Source organism: Anguilla rostrata, chromosome 1, assembly GCF_018555375.3.
Source record: "Anguilla rostrata isolate EN2019 chromosome 1, ASM1855537v3, whole genome shotgun sequence".
Lineage (NCBI taxonomy): Eukaryota > Metazoa > Chordata > Actinopteri > Anguilliformes > Anguillidae > Anguilla > Anguilla rostrata.
The window spans coordinates 82,477,236-82,492,944 of NC_057933.1; the positions used below are offsets into that span (position 1 = coordinate 82,477,236).

The following is a 15,709-nucleotide window of genomic DNA, read 5'->3' on the forward strand; positions in this document are numbered from 1 at the left end:
ATATTAACCTCTACTGTACATGTATTGGAATAGGGGTGGCACGGTGGTGCAGTGGGTAGCACTGTCGCCTCACAGCAAGAAGGCACTGGGTTCGAATCTCGGGTTGGGGCCTTTCTGTCTGGAGTTTGCATGTACCTCCGGGTACTCTGGTTGCCCCCCACGGTCCAAAAACATGCAAATAGGCCAATTGGAGACTCTAAATTGCCCATAGGTATGAATATATGAGTGAATGGTGTGTGTTCCCTGCGATAGATTGGCAGCCTGTCCAGAGTGTATTCCTGCCTCTCGCCCAATGCATGCTTGGATAGGCTCCAGCTCCAGCTCAGGATAAGCGGGTATATATAATGGATGGATTGATGAATGTATTGGAATAGGCAAAGCCTCAGATATTTGTAACAGTTTGTGTTGTAATTCGGAATCATTTTTGTAAACGTAGTAGTAATGTTTATTTTACAAATGTAATATGCAATAATGAACATAATTATTGACATCTGCATTTCAATAATACAGTGGGAGCAAAGAAATGAGAATTACCAGGTCTTTTTGAAAAGGCACTACTGGTCCAGTCCAGACACAAAGAGAACGACTCTGTATATTTTATTCGAACGCTTGTATCCGATAAAATCTAAAACGAGTATCAACTTCAGGAAGTGAGTCAGATCTGTAACACATTCTACTTTTATATTTAGTGTGATGCATTCTATTTCAGATCATATTCAGGCACACTGCTCTGTCTGTAAGGCTGTTTAATACTAATGGCACATTAGCAAAGCACTGAGGCTAGACCAGAATTATCTCCTGGTAAGTGCATTATCATATTATTTCATTTAGTCAAAATTATCTCACAGTATTTTGGAGTGAAAGAAGAAAAAACTGGAATCAAATATGAAAATAAATTGTATTTTCTGGGTAGATATTATCGCTGTTTCTTCCATACAAATAACATTCATCAAGTAAAAGGCTGTCTGAGTTTCTGCTGTCTTGCATCTGTGTGAGCTCTTCATCAAAGCCTGAACATTTATGGACATTAGCAGCACCTTAACTCACTGTGTGCGCTTGTGTAGTATTTATTAGTCTTGTGTAATATTTGTTAGTCTTGTGTAGTATTTATGTGAATAAATAGAATACTCTGACAGTGTTTGTTTCTGCCATTCATTTTTACAGTGTAAATAATAATCAAGACCTGTATATGTGTATTTGGATGAATATTATCAATCTGATGCAGCCATGCTCTTCAATACCTTGTTGGTAATCGTCCTCTCTGTGTCAGGTAAATTGTTTGTGTTTTTTTTTTCCAAATGTAGTTCTGATGTTTCAGTCTTCAACATATACAGCATTTATCTGCATGTGTTCCTAATTATTAGTCTCTCTTCATTATCTCAATCAGCACCAAAATCGAATACATTTAAATTGCTTTAAGGAATGTATATAATTTCTATAAAATTATATTCTACAGTACATTAGTTTAGAGTAGTGCAACATTTCTCATCTGAAGAGAGAGGGGCAAAGGAAAGAACTTATAAGAAGTTCCTCTTCACACTCAGCTTTAAAACTGAGACAAAGGCATGATATAAATATCTGTTGCTTTACAAAATGATGGGAGCTGTTGACTGTGCATGTTGCATTCTTAGAATGGCGAAAAAGTATTTTGGTGCCACATATTTTGATAAAAGCAGTTCATTTTCACTGTTAGCAAAACACAACAATTTTCAGCTGACAGTGTATGCAGACACTCGCTCTTAACTTGCTTGGCATAATGCTACTTTTTAACAAAGCTAACTACTAAGCAAGACTTCCTGTACCTGCAAATCTCACATTTATTGGCGGCTACTGCCATCTACTGATGTCAGTAAGTATTAAAATAGCTAACAGAGGGACAAAAGATTATGCAGTTAATTCGTTTGAACCTGCAAATGCTTATATCACTGAAAAAACAACTATATATATATATATATATATGTATATATATATTATTGGAAGGTCTGAAATTATATTAACAAAACCAACCACAGATATCACCCTGCCTCCAGAACATATCAAGGGCTCCACATGTACAATTAGTGATGTACTATATAAGTTAGGTGCAGTAGTTTTAAAGTTTTGTTAATTGAATCCCTTATCTGTCATGTTGCCAACACATATGTGTTTTCAATTTGTGTGTGTGTGTGTGTGTGTGTATTTGTGCGTGTGCGTGTGTGTGTGTATGTGTGTGTGTGTATGTGTTTTTCAGGTGTGCTGAGCCAGACGGAATGGGGAGTGATTTACACCCCTACAGGAGGAGTCTCTTCCTCTGCAGTCAATGTGAAATGTGAGTGTCTGCCCACCTTCTGTTTTACTGGGAAATAATGCATGCAGGGCCGGCCCGAGGCATAAGCGAACTAAGCGGCTGCTTAGGACCCCCGTGGCCACCAGGGGGCCCCCATGCGGTATTCATCCCCCATCGCAAAACCAGCATTAGTAATTTAAAACGGAATAACAACCAAATATTTCATAACAACGTAATGTAAGACGGATTTTACAAAGCAACCACGCCCCCCCCAACCCCCCGGGCAACAGATAAGGGCTGCCCCACCCCGGGTCGACAGGTTTGCTCTTAGAGCCCCCAAAACCCTCGGGCTGGTACTGAATGCATGTCTGTATTTATGGTCAATCCTACTCCAGTGGAATAAAATATTCTCTGTTTAAGAACAGGAAACAGGAAAGGATTTGTTTTAATTCACAACAGAAAAACTGCACACCATGGTGAGGCACAATTTATGGTTGATCTTGAGCGATGATGAGCGGGGAGATCAAAGGTCAAAGCATATTATTTTTAAATTGTAAATTGATTGTGAAAATCATGATCATATTGCTAATGCTTTGTCACTGTTGTTATGATGATGTCTTTATGAATGTATAATATCAATGTATCACCTCTATTGAATGTGTATTACAACAATTTTGTTGAATATCTCAGTATATTGTGTTATTGTATTTCTTCTTCTCACTCAGGTGCAAAGGTTGAAATAACATTTACCACAGTGAGTGAGGGAGAGCGGGTGACACTAACCTGTAAAATCACCTGCACTCGCCTGACTGGCAGCCAAACATTCATCTGGTACAAGAATGGACAATCTCTACAAAACAACGCCCAGAAAAATCAAAATCATAAGTACCTTCAGTTCATAGCCAGCAGTGGAGATGCAGGCAGCTACTCCTGTGCAGTAAGAGGCCATGAGAATCTCCTCTCCCCAGCAGTGACTCTCTGTGAGTATTTGAAGACAAACTCATACATTTAACTTTACTGAGTCTCATTTGTTACTCATTTTGAAAAAGCGGTGATGCAGTTGTACTTTAATGTACCTTTAAAAGACATGAGAACAGGGCAGAAGAGCAACCTGCAGATAATGATTAGGAAATGGAAGTTATAATGTTTAGAAACGATATCGGATTAAGTTAATTCTAAAAATTGAAAGAAAGATGGCATTGCAATAATAGCAGTCAAACAAAATGACATTTGGAAACATACTTGAACTGAGGTAAGTGTGACATCGATATAAAACTGTAGGACCTGTTATTTTCTCTTTCAGATCCTCCAAAGATCGTCTCAGTATCAGTGATCCCCTCTGGTGAAATAGTGGAGGGCAGTTCAGTGACTCTGACCTGCAGCAGCGATGCCAACCCACCAGTGCAGAGATACACCTGGTTTAAGAATAATAGAGCTGTATCTTCAGAGACAGGAGGACTAGTGGACAGTTACACCATTAAAAACATCACACTGCAGGATGCAGGAGAATACTACTGTTTGGCAGAGAATGTGATTGGGATAGACATCTCTCCTCCTAAACGTCTTGATGTGCAGTGTGAGTATATCAGTGCATCTCAGCGTCATTCACACAGAGCAGAGAGTCAGTATCTCCTGAGTGTCTTTGGGTAACTTCACAGCAGTAAGACACTGAGTAAAGCAGTCACACTGACCAGTGGAGGAGAAATCAGTTATAATTACATTATCATACAGTGATGAGCCTGGTCATACTGACATGTCTTAGGTAAAACGTGTAGTCATTTTGAGTTTGCAAAGGGCAAAATAGGTACCACATGCAGCTGTTCAACTTTTAAAAAATTAAGTTATCATTATTAATGAACATGCTAAAACGACATATCTAAATACTGCTGTCACTTTTGAAAACTTGATTCTGCTGTGTCATTTTCCAACTACCATAAAAAGCTACAGTATATCCAGTTCATTTTGTAACAAAGCATGATATACTGGGATATTTACTGTAACAGGTTCTGCAGTCCTTTTCCCCACAAACCACACAATCCGTCGTTGTTAGAGGCACCAAGGCTTTATTGTGCGCTCCATACCAAAAACACGGAAACAAAAACAAAACAAAACACACACGATAAGGACGGGGATTAGATGGCATGCCGCTCCTACGTGCGTCTCTCATTCCAGCACCCCGGTCTCACTGCAGGCAGAGCATATACACAATTAGCAATCAATTGTAATTGCAAACAGGCGTGGGTGTTAGCCAGCTATACTGCTCCCACTCTGCCTGCAGATGGCGCCCTAACCACACCACCCCTCCACATCACATTGTGATATTTCAGCTCCATTATAAACATTACTCTGAAATAAATATCTCTGCTAGTGTTTTGAGACGCAACACAGTGAGTGAGAAATTATATGGAATTTAACTATTTTTTCTAATGATTTTAGATGCTCCCAAGAACACCTCAGTATCAGTGAGCCCTTCTGGTGAAATAGTGGAGGGCAGTTCAGTGACTCTGACCTGCAGCAGTGATGCCAACCCACCAGTGCACAAATATACCTGGTTAAAGAAGACTGGATCTGAATTCTCGAGGAGAGGAACAGAACGGAGTTACATTATTAAAAACATCACACTGCAGGATGCAGGAGAATACTACTGTGAGGCAGAGAATGGGATTCGGGCAGAAAGATCTCCTCCTAAACGTCTTGATGTGCAGTGTGAGTATATCAGTGCATCTCAGCTTCAGACACACAGAGCAGAGAGTCAGTATCTCCTGAGTGTCTTTGGGTAACTTCACAGCAGTGAGACACTGAGTAAAGCAGTCACACTGGCCAGTGGAGGGAAAATCTAATAAAGATATAATTAATTTAACATGATGAGTAAGCCAGATGATACGGACACGTCATAATTTTAACGAGTAGTCATTCTCAGTTTGCACAGGGCAAACAAACATACCATATGTACTGTAGATGTTTTATACCAAGTAATAGTTACACAAACCTGTTTGCTTGGTATATTAAGAGTGTTTCTTTTTCTATTTTTAACCTTTCTAAATAATGCTAAATAAAATTTCTTATCTAAATACTGCTGTCATTATTGAAAGCTTTTCTAACCTGTGTCTCAAGGCCATTTACCAACCCCCATAAAACGATGAAGTATATTCTACTCATTTCCAAACAAAGAAAGCATTTGCAGTGTGATATTTCAGCTTCATTATAAACTTTCCTTTGCAATAAATGGTTCAGAATCTATTTGAGACAAATCACAGAGATCGAGAAATTATGTGGAATTTAACACATTTCTCCATTGATTTTAGATGCTCCCAAGAACACCTCAGTATCAGTGAGCCCCTCTGGTGAAATAGTGGAGGGCAGTTCAGTGACTCTGACCTGCAGCAGTGATGCCAGCCCACCTGCGCAGATCTACACCTGGGTTAAGAAGAATGACACTGGATTCTGGCAGGCAGGATCTGGACAGAGTTTGAACTTTTCTAACTTTGGATCCTGGAACAGAGGACAGTACTACTGTGAGGCACAGAACAGACTTGGAGCTCAGAATGCTTCTGCTCTACTGGTCACAGTGCAAGGTAGGACCAGAACATATTTGATACAGTATTTTATGTGATGCTGATTATGATCCAGAGGCTACAAAGCAATGCTGATCATGATACTGGTGCTACAATCTGAACCGGATCATGGTAGATAATGATGATGAGCAGTGTAACTAAAAGTATCATGATGCCAGCATTGAATTCAGTAAAATTCAAATGTACAGAAATTTCTAGTAAAGGTAGGCATATAAGGGGTGTATTTAAACATTTATAAACTTTCGCCTTAAGGACCTTGTTGAGGCATGTTGTGAAATGAACACTGCTATATCATAACTGACATGGGTCCATCTCTCTGACTTTGCTTAGGTGGTCAGTCACTGATCGCGGCTGCAGCTGTGGGAGTGGCTGCCATTTTGGCTCTTGTGTTTCTGGGTGTTGTGTGCCTGAGGTACGTGGTTGTAAATGAGTCGGTTTGTAGTCACTCCAGAGTGAATTACTGTATGTCTGATTTAGACTCATAGTTTAAAACGAGTGCACATTTTTGTGGAATGTTTTTGTCAAGCATTAGCTACATTACATCATGCTGATGCCATATCCCCCCTCTAATGTCTGATTAGTGCTTAGACCGCTGCATTATTAGACATCTTGTTTTATTGAGATGTCAATTTTATAAACTCTGACTGATGCGTTTTAGTGTCCCAATTAGTTTATCAAACCTGTATGATGAGGTAACAGAACATAACAAAGTCTTGTCAAGTGCATCAATTTGCCCATGAGCTCCAGTGTTGGTTTGAATAAAGCAGAACTACATTTACTGGGCAGGAAGAAACCTCTTGTAACTCAGGCTCATTTCCTGTAACCAAATGACATCTGAATAATAATAAATATACACATACATGGGCACTATTACCTCAGCAATACACATCATTCAAACAAAAGCAAAATGCTGTTTATACAAGAGGGGGCTGTTTAAAGATTTGTCTGAAGGTAGATTTACTTTTTATTTTTCTTTCTTCTCTGAATAATCAGGAGGAGACAATCAACAAATGAGACAGAAGGGGACAGGCAGGTGAGTTAATGAAATCAGTCTACATAAATGCATACATGTATTTATCTACGAATGTAATATAATTATGATAATGCATAATGCATTCTTCAAGCAAAAACAGAAATTTGGTTAACACTGTCTATGATGCCTGTCTATAATGCATTATATACTTATAATGCATTACAATCTGCTCATAATACAGTATAATTAGAGTTATGAAGATTGATTAATACTCATAATGCTTTATAACAGTAATCATGAGACATGATTTATTTATTTATATAGCACTTGTGTATTGCAAATGGGGATCCTAAATAAATAAATAAATAAACCTTTCTTACAAATAAGTAGAAAGCATAGCAGTGTGTGCCATGTGACCTTGAAGGTTTATTAGATTATGTACAGATTTACAGTATGAGGTTATGATCTTCTATGTGTGCTGACATGCTTAATGGAAATATTTCAGGAGTTAATTATGTGTATTCCCCTGTTAAGGCCAGTTTCATTTTCTCTAAAGGGGTTGCAGTATGTGACAGTAACGTTACACAGTACAATACTGCTTATGTGCATGTAATTATCTGTGCATTACATAGAGAGCCAGGGAGAGTGACTTTTACTGTATGTGTTGTATTCACCTGTTTCCAATGAATAAATACACACAGATTATTGTTGTGATGGTGGTTTATTGCTATTGGTTATTGCAAACATATGCTTTTGAATGAAAGAAGTACTTCAATATGCAATCTTTCCAAGATTTTATGAAAACCCACTGTAAAACAGGTCATGTTAGAGACAAGAAATCGTATTAAGTGTATTACGTTTGTATGTCTGGTTCAGTCGATATTGAACTACTGATGGCATGTATTTGAAAATAAAACATTGATTCGTTAGCTGATTTTTTTATATCAGGTTAAATGCATGTTTTGTCGTTAATGGGGGCGAGTAGCTCACTCCAGCTCTGAGGAGCTCACTGAAATGAACAGGTAATTTCTCTGGAACTTTCCCATCCTTCTCTTGCCTCTTTTCTTTACCCTGCAGGGGAATAAAAGTCCCATTTATGGCAACGTCTCAGGGATGGCAATGAGTCACACTGCAACACAGGGTACAGACAGAGACGACGGTGAAGTTCCCCTCTACTCCTCTGTTCAGCCCGCTAACACCCGCAACCAGGAGCAGGTTCTGTACTCCACTGTTCAAAAGCCACTCCCCCAGTGTGAGGAGGGTGTTCAGTACGCCAGCATCCAGTTCCGCCCCTCCAGTGCTGCCCCCAGGTGAGAATATCCCACCTTTATACTACCTGTGCTGACTGTCGCTGTGTCAGGTCTATTATCTCTCTCCAGCAGCTTTTATCATAGACTGCTCTCTCTGACTGGAGCCAGACGAGGCCTCTATGGAGTCAGCAGGAGAACGACCCTCACTGGATAGACCAGAGTGTCTCACTGGATAGACCAGAGTGTCTCACTGGACAGACCAGAGTGTCTCACTGGATAGACCAGAGTGTCTCACTGGATAGACCAGAGTGTCTCACTGGATAGACCAGAGTGTCTCACTGGATAGACCAGAGTGTCTCACTGGATAGACCAGAGTGTCTCACTGGATAGACCAGAGTGTCTCACTGGATAGACCAGAGTGTCTCACTGGATGGACCAGAGTGTCTCACTGGATAGACCAGAGTGTCTCACTGGATGGACCAGAGTGTCTCACTGGATAGACCAGAGTGTCTCACTGGATGGACCAGAGCATCCCACTGGATAGACCAGAGTGTCTCACTGGATAGACCAGAGTGAATCACTGGGGAGAGCTGAGATGGGTGTGCTGTGATTTATATTGGGAAAAAAATAAAAAGAAGTATTTAGATTCTAACCATAGTAGATGTGTGACATTTATGTCAGCGTGTACAATATTAGAAATTAATGATAGCCAAAAAAACGTGCATCCATAACACTTGGTCATGTAAGCATGTACAAACCAAACCCTGGAAACAAAATACAAATGAGCATTTCTGAGATTCCAGTACTTCTCAGTACATCTGTAACAGTTTATACATTTATGTGATCGTAGGACCGGGTGTTGCCTTGATGCACACTATTTCTATATTTTGGTTGTGTGTTTGTTGCAGCCCCAAAGCCGAGTTCAAGTATTTTAAAATGTTGCAATCTCTCGCTTTGCTAAGAACTTCTCTGCCTGGTCAAAAGAACAACGTGGTAACACAAGGACTGGATGTTCCGCTGATCTAGATTCATCATTTGGTTTGTTCTGCTTGTCAACTTTCTTCTCTTTTCATCTCCCTGCCTTGTGACCTCAGCCTATGACATCACAGTGATGTAATGTTTTCCAAAATTCCAGATAACTGTTCTGTGGCTAAAGCTTCTGCTTGTGCTTCATGTTGCAAGGTGTGTCTAAATGTGATAAAGGCTCAGGCAGGATTGACTGAAATGAGAATGAGAATGTCTGTGACTTTAATAGAGTCTAAATGCGCTGTTTTCTCCATGCAGGTCACCAGCCCCATCCGTAAAGGAAGACTGTGTTCTCTACAGCACACTTCGAAAACTGGACATGTGAAAATAAACCAGGAAGATATCTTGCTTCATAAACTGTGGACCAATGCTGGTTATTCAATGTAAATTTGGACATTTCTTTTAATGTGTGAGCATTTCCTGTGTTTTTCCTTGAACTTTATACAGCAAATTGTCTGCAAAGTAATCCTCAAGCGGTATGAACCAAACATTTCCTTCAGTGGATAATACGTTTAAGAGTATTTATTAAAACTAGTGAACATAAACTCTCCTCATGAACTCAGGTCACATGACTGTGCCTTTGTCACATGACCAGGATGACTGTGGTTATTGGGTCTGCAAAGATGTACTCAGAATGGATCATTCCTTTGGCATTCTATCAACATTTACATGCATAACAGCTTATGTCTTCATATTGTACACAAAGTATTATCAAGATGTTGGTGACTGAAAACCATTATCATTGCTGAATGTATTCTTCGGCCAAATATACTAGAGAATTGAGCTTTATATATAATTCAATTTTTTAAAATTTTTTATTAATACTTGTATAACATTTACATTATTATGACATTCCTGTGCACATTTTGTGATTATATTATGCTTATTACTGAACTGATCCCATCTAGAGTATAAATTCACATGAGGTGAATTTGTTTTTCACATTCTTAGTGTTTATTTTTTGTATTGCTAAACGTTAGAATTCAGAGCATACCTTGAATTTGTTTAAACAATCATTCAATGAAACAAACAAAATAAACCTATGCTTGAAGAATTTTGTAAGTAAACCGTGTACTGTAGGTGTTACCCCCTGGGTTCTACTGATGGAATAGAACATGTGCAGGTAAGGCACTAAACAGGTACTTTAAAAAAACATCCCACAGGGCCTGCTGGATTTCCAAATGAAAACAAGGCTAATATATATATATATATATATATATATATATATTATATATATATATTTATATAGCCGACACAGGATGGGTAAGGAACCCAGTGGAAAAATTTTGCAAATGATGTCATCAATACTGTCATTTATGTTTTAGTACGGGGCGAGACCTGCACCACATTGAGTTAAATGAAATACATAGAAAATTTTTATACTGTAAAAAAAAAAAAAAATTAGATTAAACATTCTGTTTGTGGCAGTGAAATTAACCTCAGGAGGAGAGTTGAATGCAGTGCACCTTTTCTGCCTGTAGATGGCACTATTACTGCAATACATGAGTCCTCTATAAGCGTTTCAGATCGATTTCCCCCAAGATCTTTTGCGAAGCTGAATTAAGTAATCTAGTTTAGGTAATGGTTTTTTGTATGTGGCTCCTGAACCTAAGAGTGTTTGCCTGTGCCTGATGCCTATCACACCTTTTGCAGACTCATTAATATTAAGCTCTTATGCTTTTACAGACTGTTTATACTGTACATGTATTGGAATAGGACAAGCCTCAGACCTTAGCAACAATGTGTGCATTAGCAGATAGCTTCCTGCTTGTAGCTTTAGTTCACATTGCCAATGCAGTCACAGATGTTTTAATTCAGTCATGCACATGCAGCTGGATGCATATTTTTATTTGTTATTGTTTTACAAGATCTGAAATAAAGACAAAATTCATCTGGGAACAGACAGAAATGCTGAAATTTAAAAAACATTTAAAAAAAAAACAAACAATGTCTGTATTAATTGCACATCAGTGAATAGAATAAAGGTCTCAAGTGAATTCATACATGTGCTTATGTGAGATGTGTGATTGAACTGCTGTACCCATTTAAATGGTTTGTGGACTGGGAAGGCCTCTGTAAGTGTAGAGAGAGGGAGCGGTGCAAATTGGGGGGGTGGGAGGCACAGAAAAAGGCACAGAGACGGGGGAGTGTTGTTCAGGTATTTTTGTTGGAGGGAAGGTAACCAGCTTTCCAGAGAGTTTTAAGAGTGATCGGTAAGCAGTGCTGTATTGTAAGTTATAGTAGTGATAGCCCGTCCGCACATTTCCAAGGAATAAGCAAGTCAAAGGCAGAATCCCTGTGCTGGCTGGCTGTTTCCGAGTATTTGCTCATGCTACAGAAACACGGCAACGACGAAGCACTCACCCACGGCCTTACGCCATGTTGCTTGCATGCGTTTACATGCGTGTGCATGTGTGTGCATTGAAGTGTGTCTGTCTTATAGAGCGTGTGGATTCAGGAATATTTACAAATGCAAAGTTTGACTTCATTATTGCATATGTCAAAATGGATCAAGAATTATGCCTGTAAGCAGAATTGTTATGTTTATTTTATAATATCCAAAATAAACATAAATGCAATTGATTGGGATTAAGAGCAGCTGTTGTCATTGATATAAATGGACTGCATTTATATAGCGCTTTTATCCAAAGCGTTTAAATGACCCTCATGAAGCAGTTAGGGGTTAGGTGCCTGCTCAAGGACCTTGACAGCAGGCGGGTTTGAACGGCAACCTCGATGCCAACATGTCTACTCCTGAGCTATTCCCGACATTCATTTGGAATCTGAATCTCAATAAGAGAATGGAGTTACCAGCCTTTAAAATGTACTGTTAGTCCTGACCAGACGCAAAGCTAATGACTGCGTTGTTCTGCCATTTTTATCAGTTAACTTTTAAAATGTGCAAGACTTGAAAAAGGGGAAGTGAGTCAGATCTGCACCAGCCAGTCAATCACATTCTACTTTTATATTTAGCGTGAAGAATTTTCTTCACGGTCATATTCAGCACACTGCTCTATCAGTAAGGCTGTTTTATACTAATGGCTCATTAGTAAACCACTGAGGCCAGATCAGAACTCTCTCCCGGTAAATGTATTATCATATTACTTAATTTAGTCTATATTGTGTTACAGCATTTTGTAGTGAATGAAGATTAAACTGGAATCAAATACAAAAATAAAATGTATAAATGATCGCTATTTCTTCCATACAAATAACATTCATCAAGTCACAGCCTGTTTGAGTCTCTGCTGTCTGGACTGTGTGAGCTCTTCATTAAAGCCTGAGCATTTAGGGACATTAGCAGCACATTAACTCACTGTGTGAGCTTGTGTAGTATTTGTTAGTCTGGTATTTATGCTAATAAATCGAATACTCTGACAATCTTTGTTTCTGCCATTCATTTTTACAGTGTAAATAATAATCAAGACCTGTATATGTGTATTCTGATGAGTATTTTCAATCTGATGCAGCCATGCTCTTCAAATCCTTGTTGGTAATCGACCTCTCTGTGCCAGGTAAATTGTTTGGGATTTTTCCAAAATGTAGTTCTGATGTTTCAGTCTACATATACAGTATTTATCAGCATGTGTTTCTGTTTATTAGTCTCCCTTTGTAATGGCTTTCTGTTTTGCAAATTCAATTTAAGCCATGAAAGACGCCTTTGGGACAGCTCTACGTGCTTCACTTCACAAAACCCCTTTTTTGCCTTGTACTCACGTTTGCTATGGTCTTGATAGTTGATTTCGGAATTTCCGCAAAGCAGGTTGTTTGTTTGTATGTATGAGTGTGCATGCGGTGTGTAGTGCAATGGCCTTCAATGAACACTCAAACAAAAGGCTACGATGCATGCATCAAAATAAAGAAACGTATCAAAGGCAAATAATGTTGTTCCTCAAATCGAAAATAGCCTAAATCAAAAGTAAAACACAATCAAATTATTTAGGCCAGTATTTCTTTCAATGCATTAAATTCAAAGACAGTGTGTAGGTAGAGCAATGCGAAGCCTTGTATAGCCGTAGAACACTGTATGTCCGCAGCGTCTTCTCAGTTCAAATGCACACCTGCTCTAATTATTGGCAACGCAGCCCAACATCATTATTCAGGTAGCCACTAGGGGGCACCATTTACATATTTACAATAACTCATTAGAGATTTGGCTCCAATTAACTCTCTCCATTAACTCAATCAGAAGTAAAAGTGAATACATTTAAATTGCTTTAGAAAGGAGAAAGGAGTGTATATCATTTCCATAAAATAATGTTCAACAGTACATTAGCTTAGAGTAGTGCAACGTTTCTCATCTGAAGAGAGAGGGGGAAAAAGAGTGAACTTATAAGAAGTTTCTCTTCACACTCAGCTTTAAGACTGAGACAGAGGCATGATTTAAATATCTGTGGCGGGATATCTTTATCTATCTATATCTTTAAATATCTTTACTAAATGATCAGAGCTGTCTCAGAACCAGAATGTTCTGGTGCCACATATTTTAATGAAAGCAGTTTGTTTTCACTGCAAGCAAAACATAACAGTTTTCAGCTGACAGTATACCTCAGATACTCGCTCTTGATTGGCTTAATGCTACTGTGCAGCAAAGCTTGCTACTAAGCAAGACTTTCTGTGCTCATGAATCTCACATTTATTGGTGGTTACTGTTATCTACCGATGTCAGGTCTACCGATGTCAACACCTCTATCGTTTTGAAGAAGGGTTATTTGTTACAGATCGCTTGCATATTTGATCATATTGTGGTAATCAGAGCAGAGGTGGAAAATCCAGGTTCAGAAAGTAAAAGTTGTCCCCAGGATTCTGTTCCAATCACCTGGATTTGCTCATCAGCACAATTCTTCAGCCAGGAGGAAGAACTGATTAGTGAAATCAGCTGGATGAGTTCATGGGCAGAAGAAACATGGCAGGGCTTTACTTTCTCACCCCTGGAGTCATAGTATCTGAGTCATAGTATCACTCACTACAATGTATGGCCTGGACCACAGCAGCCATCATCCAGATTAGAAAGTATGACTCACTTGCCCAGAACCTCCAAGCACAACTCTATGGTTCATAAACCATCTCAGAGAATCGGTCTGATCTAGGATCAGTTTTGCCTTTAGGCCATTATGGATAAAGCTTGGATATCAAGAGAGGAAACATGATCTGAGATCAGCTCTCTTACTCTGAGATACTCTAGGAATAGGGATGAAGGTCAGTTTCGGTTGGGGTGGAGTTCAGGAAAGACTATAGGCACCTGCCTGAACCCCCTGAACCAGTAAGAGGCTCTTTTCATTTCCAGACCAAGTAAACTCAGTTCCAGTATGGAACAGTAAAGCATACTTTTAAAATTTAAGATCACACTAAAATGGACGAACCAAAGCTTCAACTGATGCAACAGGCACTCATTCAAACTTATGTCAGAGGTCTCTGGTTACTTGTTCATCCCTTCCCAATGGGAACACATCTCAGTGACTCTGTGCACACTTGCTTGTATTTGACACACTGTATATTTTCATGTTTGTATTTCATATACAATGCACGCTATTTGCTTATTTTTGGTTTATATCACCTACAGTACATCTCAACCATTTTGATTGTAGTTTATATATTTTGGGGAATAAGCGTATGCATGCCCGTATCTAGTTATTTTCCTGGTCTACACACCTAACATATATCTATCTGTGATTAAAGTGATTTTCTAAGTGTTGCATTGACATTCCTACCTTTATGCATGCACTTATTTGAAATGCTATGTCTGTTTATTTACAGCACTGTGTGGCCACTCTGGTTCCCTTTTAACAGTGCAACTGGAGGCGCACTTATGTGTGACTGAGTCTCTTCCTGTGTCTCACAGCCTTCAGAGAGTGACAAACGCAGCCAGCGACACAAACTCTGCGCTTCAGAGAGCTGACGAGGCCTCAGTGTGGGATTAAAACACACAGAGGAGAGAATCTGCAGAGAATGAGAAATGATGGAGATCAGGGTGAAAGAGTCTCTTTTTGTCTTTAACTTTACAGAACTGCTGTCTGTTTCTGTTAGATTCTCCATTTTATAAAGAGCTGTTGGTGGAGGATTTTTCCCAAAGTACTGTAACCCTGCTGCAACATGCATGTTCATGTAACCCTGTTGTATACATGCTCCTGTGACACTGTTACACGTTTATATAACTCTGTTACACACACGCTCATAACTCATGTACATGCGCATGTATTCTCTCACATTGAATGGGAAGATTATAATGCAAATGAATGGAGATTATAATCTCCAAACTCATGTCACTTTTAAAAGCAAGGTCCAAAATCTTTTACAACAGTGTTTTAGTTTCACATTTTACATTGCCTTGCTGTATTGACCCCAAATTTACTGTTTCAGTCTGTTTAGCAATTAAAAATAATGCATCTTTTTATGTTTTTTTTTTACATACATTGCTTTATCATGTGTATTACTGTATTATGGTTTATTTGAGCATTGTAAAGCAATGTGAACCTTGAACCTCTGTTTCGATAAAGATTATCATTGTTTTCTTTGTATGGCCATCATGTTTTGCCTGCAAACCCCCCCCCCCGGCCCCCCACCAAAAAAAAGGAAATAAAAAAGAAAAATAAATAAATAAAATAATAATCACATGAAT

At 38.9% G+C, this 15,709-nt stretch overlaps 1 protein-coding gene across 1 annotated transcript in view; it reads left to right on the plus strand.

The window, feature by feature from the left end:
- LOC135248387 (B-cell receptor CD22-like) overlaps positions 1 to 10,337 on the plus strand; it is a 96,275-nt gene extending 85,938 nt beyond the window's left edge. The window contains exons 3-9 of the mRNA XM_064323004.1: positions 2,992 to 3,246; positions 4,703 to 4,972; positions 5,572 to 5,841; positions 6,172 to 6,253; positions 6,835 to 6,874; positions 7,892 to 8,124; positions 9,349 to 10,337. Of these exons, the coding sequence (XP_064179074.1) occupies positions 2,992 to 3,246; positions 4,703 to 4,972; positions 5,572 to 5,841; positions 6,172 to 6,253; positions 6,835 to 6,874; positions 7,892 to 8,124; positions 9,349 to 9,415 (1,217 nt within the window). The 3' untranslated portion in view covers positions 9,416 to 10,337. The remainder of the gene's footprint in view (positions 1 to 2,991; positions 3,247 to 4,702; positions 4,973 to 5,571; positions 5,842 to 6,171; positions 6,254 to 6,834; positions 6,875 to 7,891; positions 8,125 to 9,348) is intronic.
- The last annotated feature ends 5,372 nt before the right edge of the window (positions 10,338 to 15,709 follow it).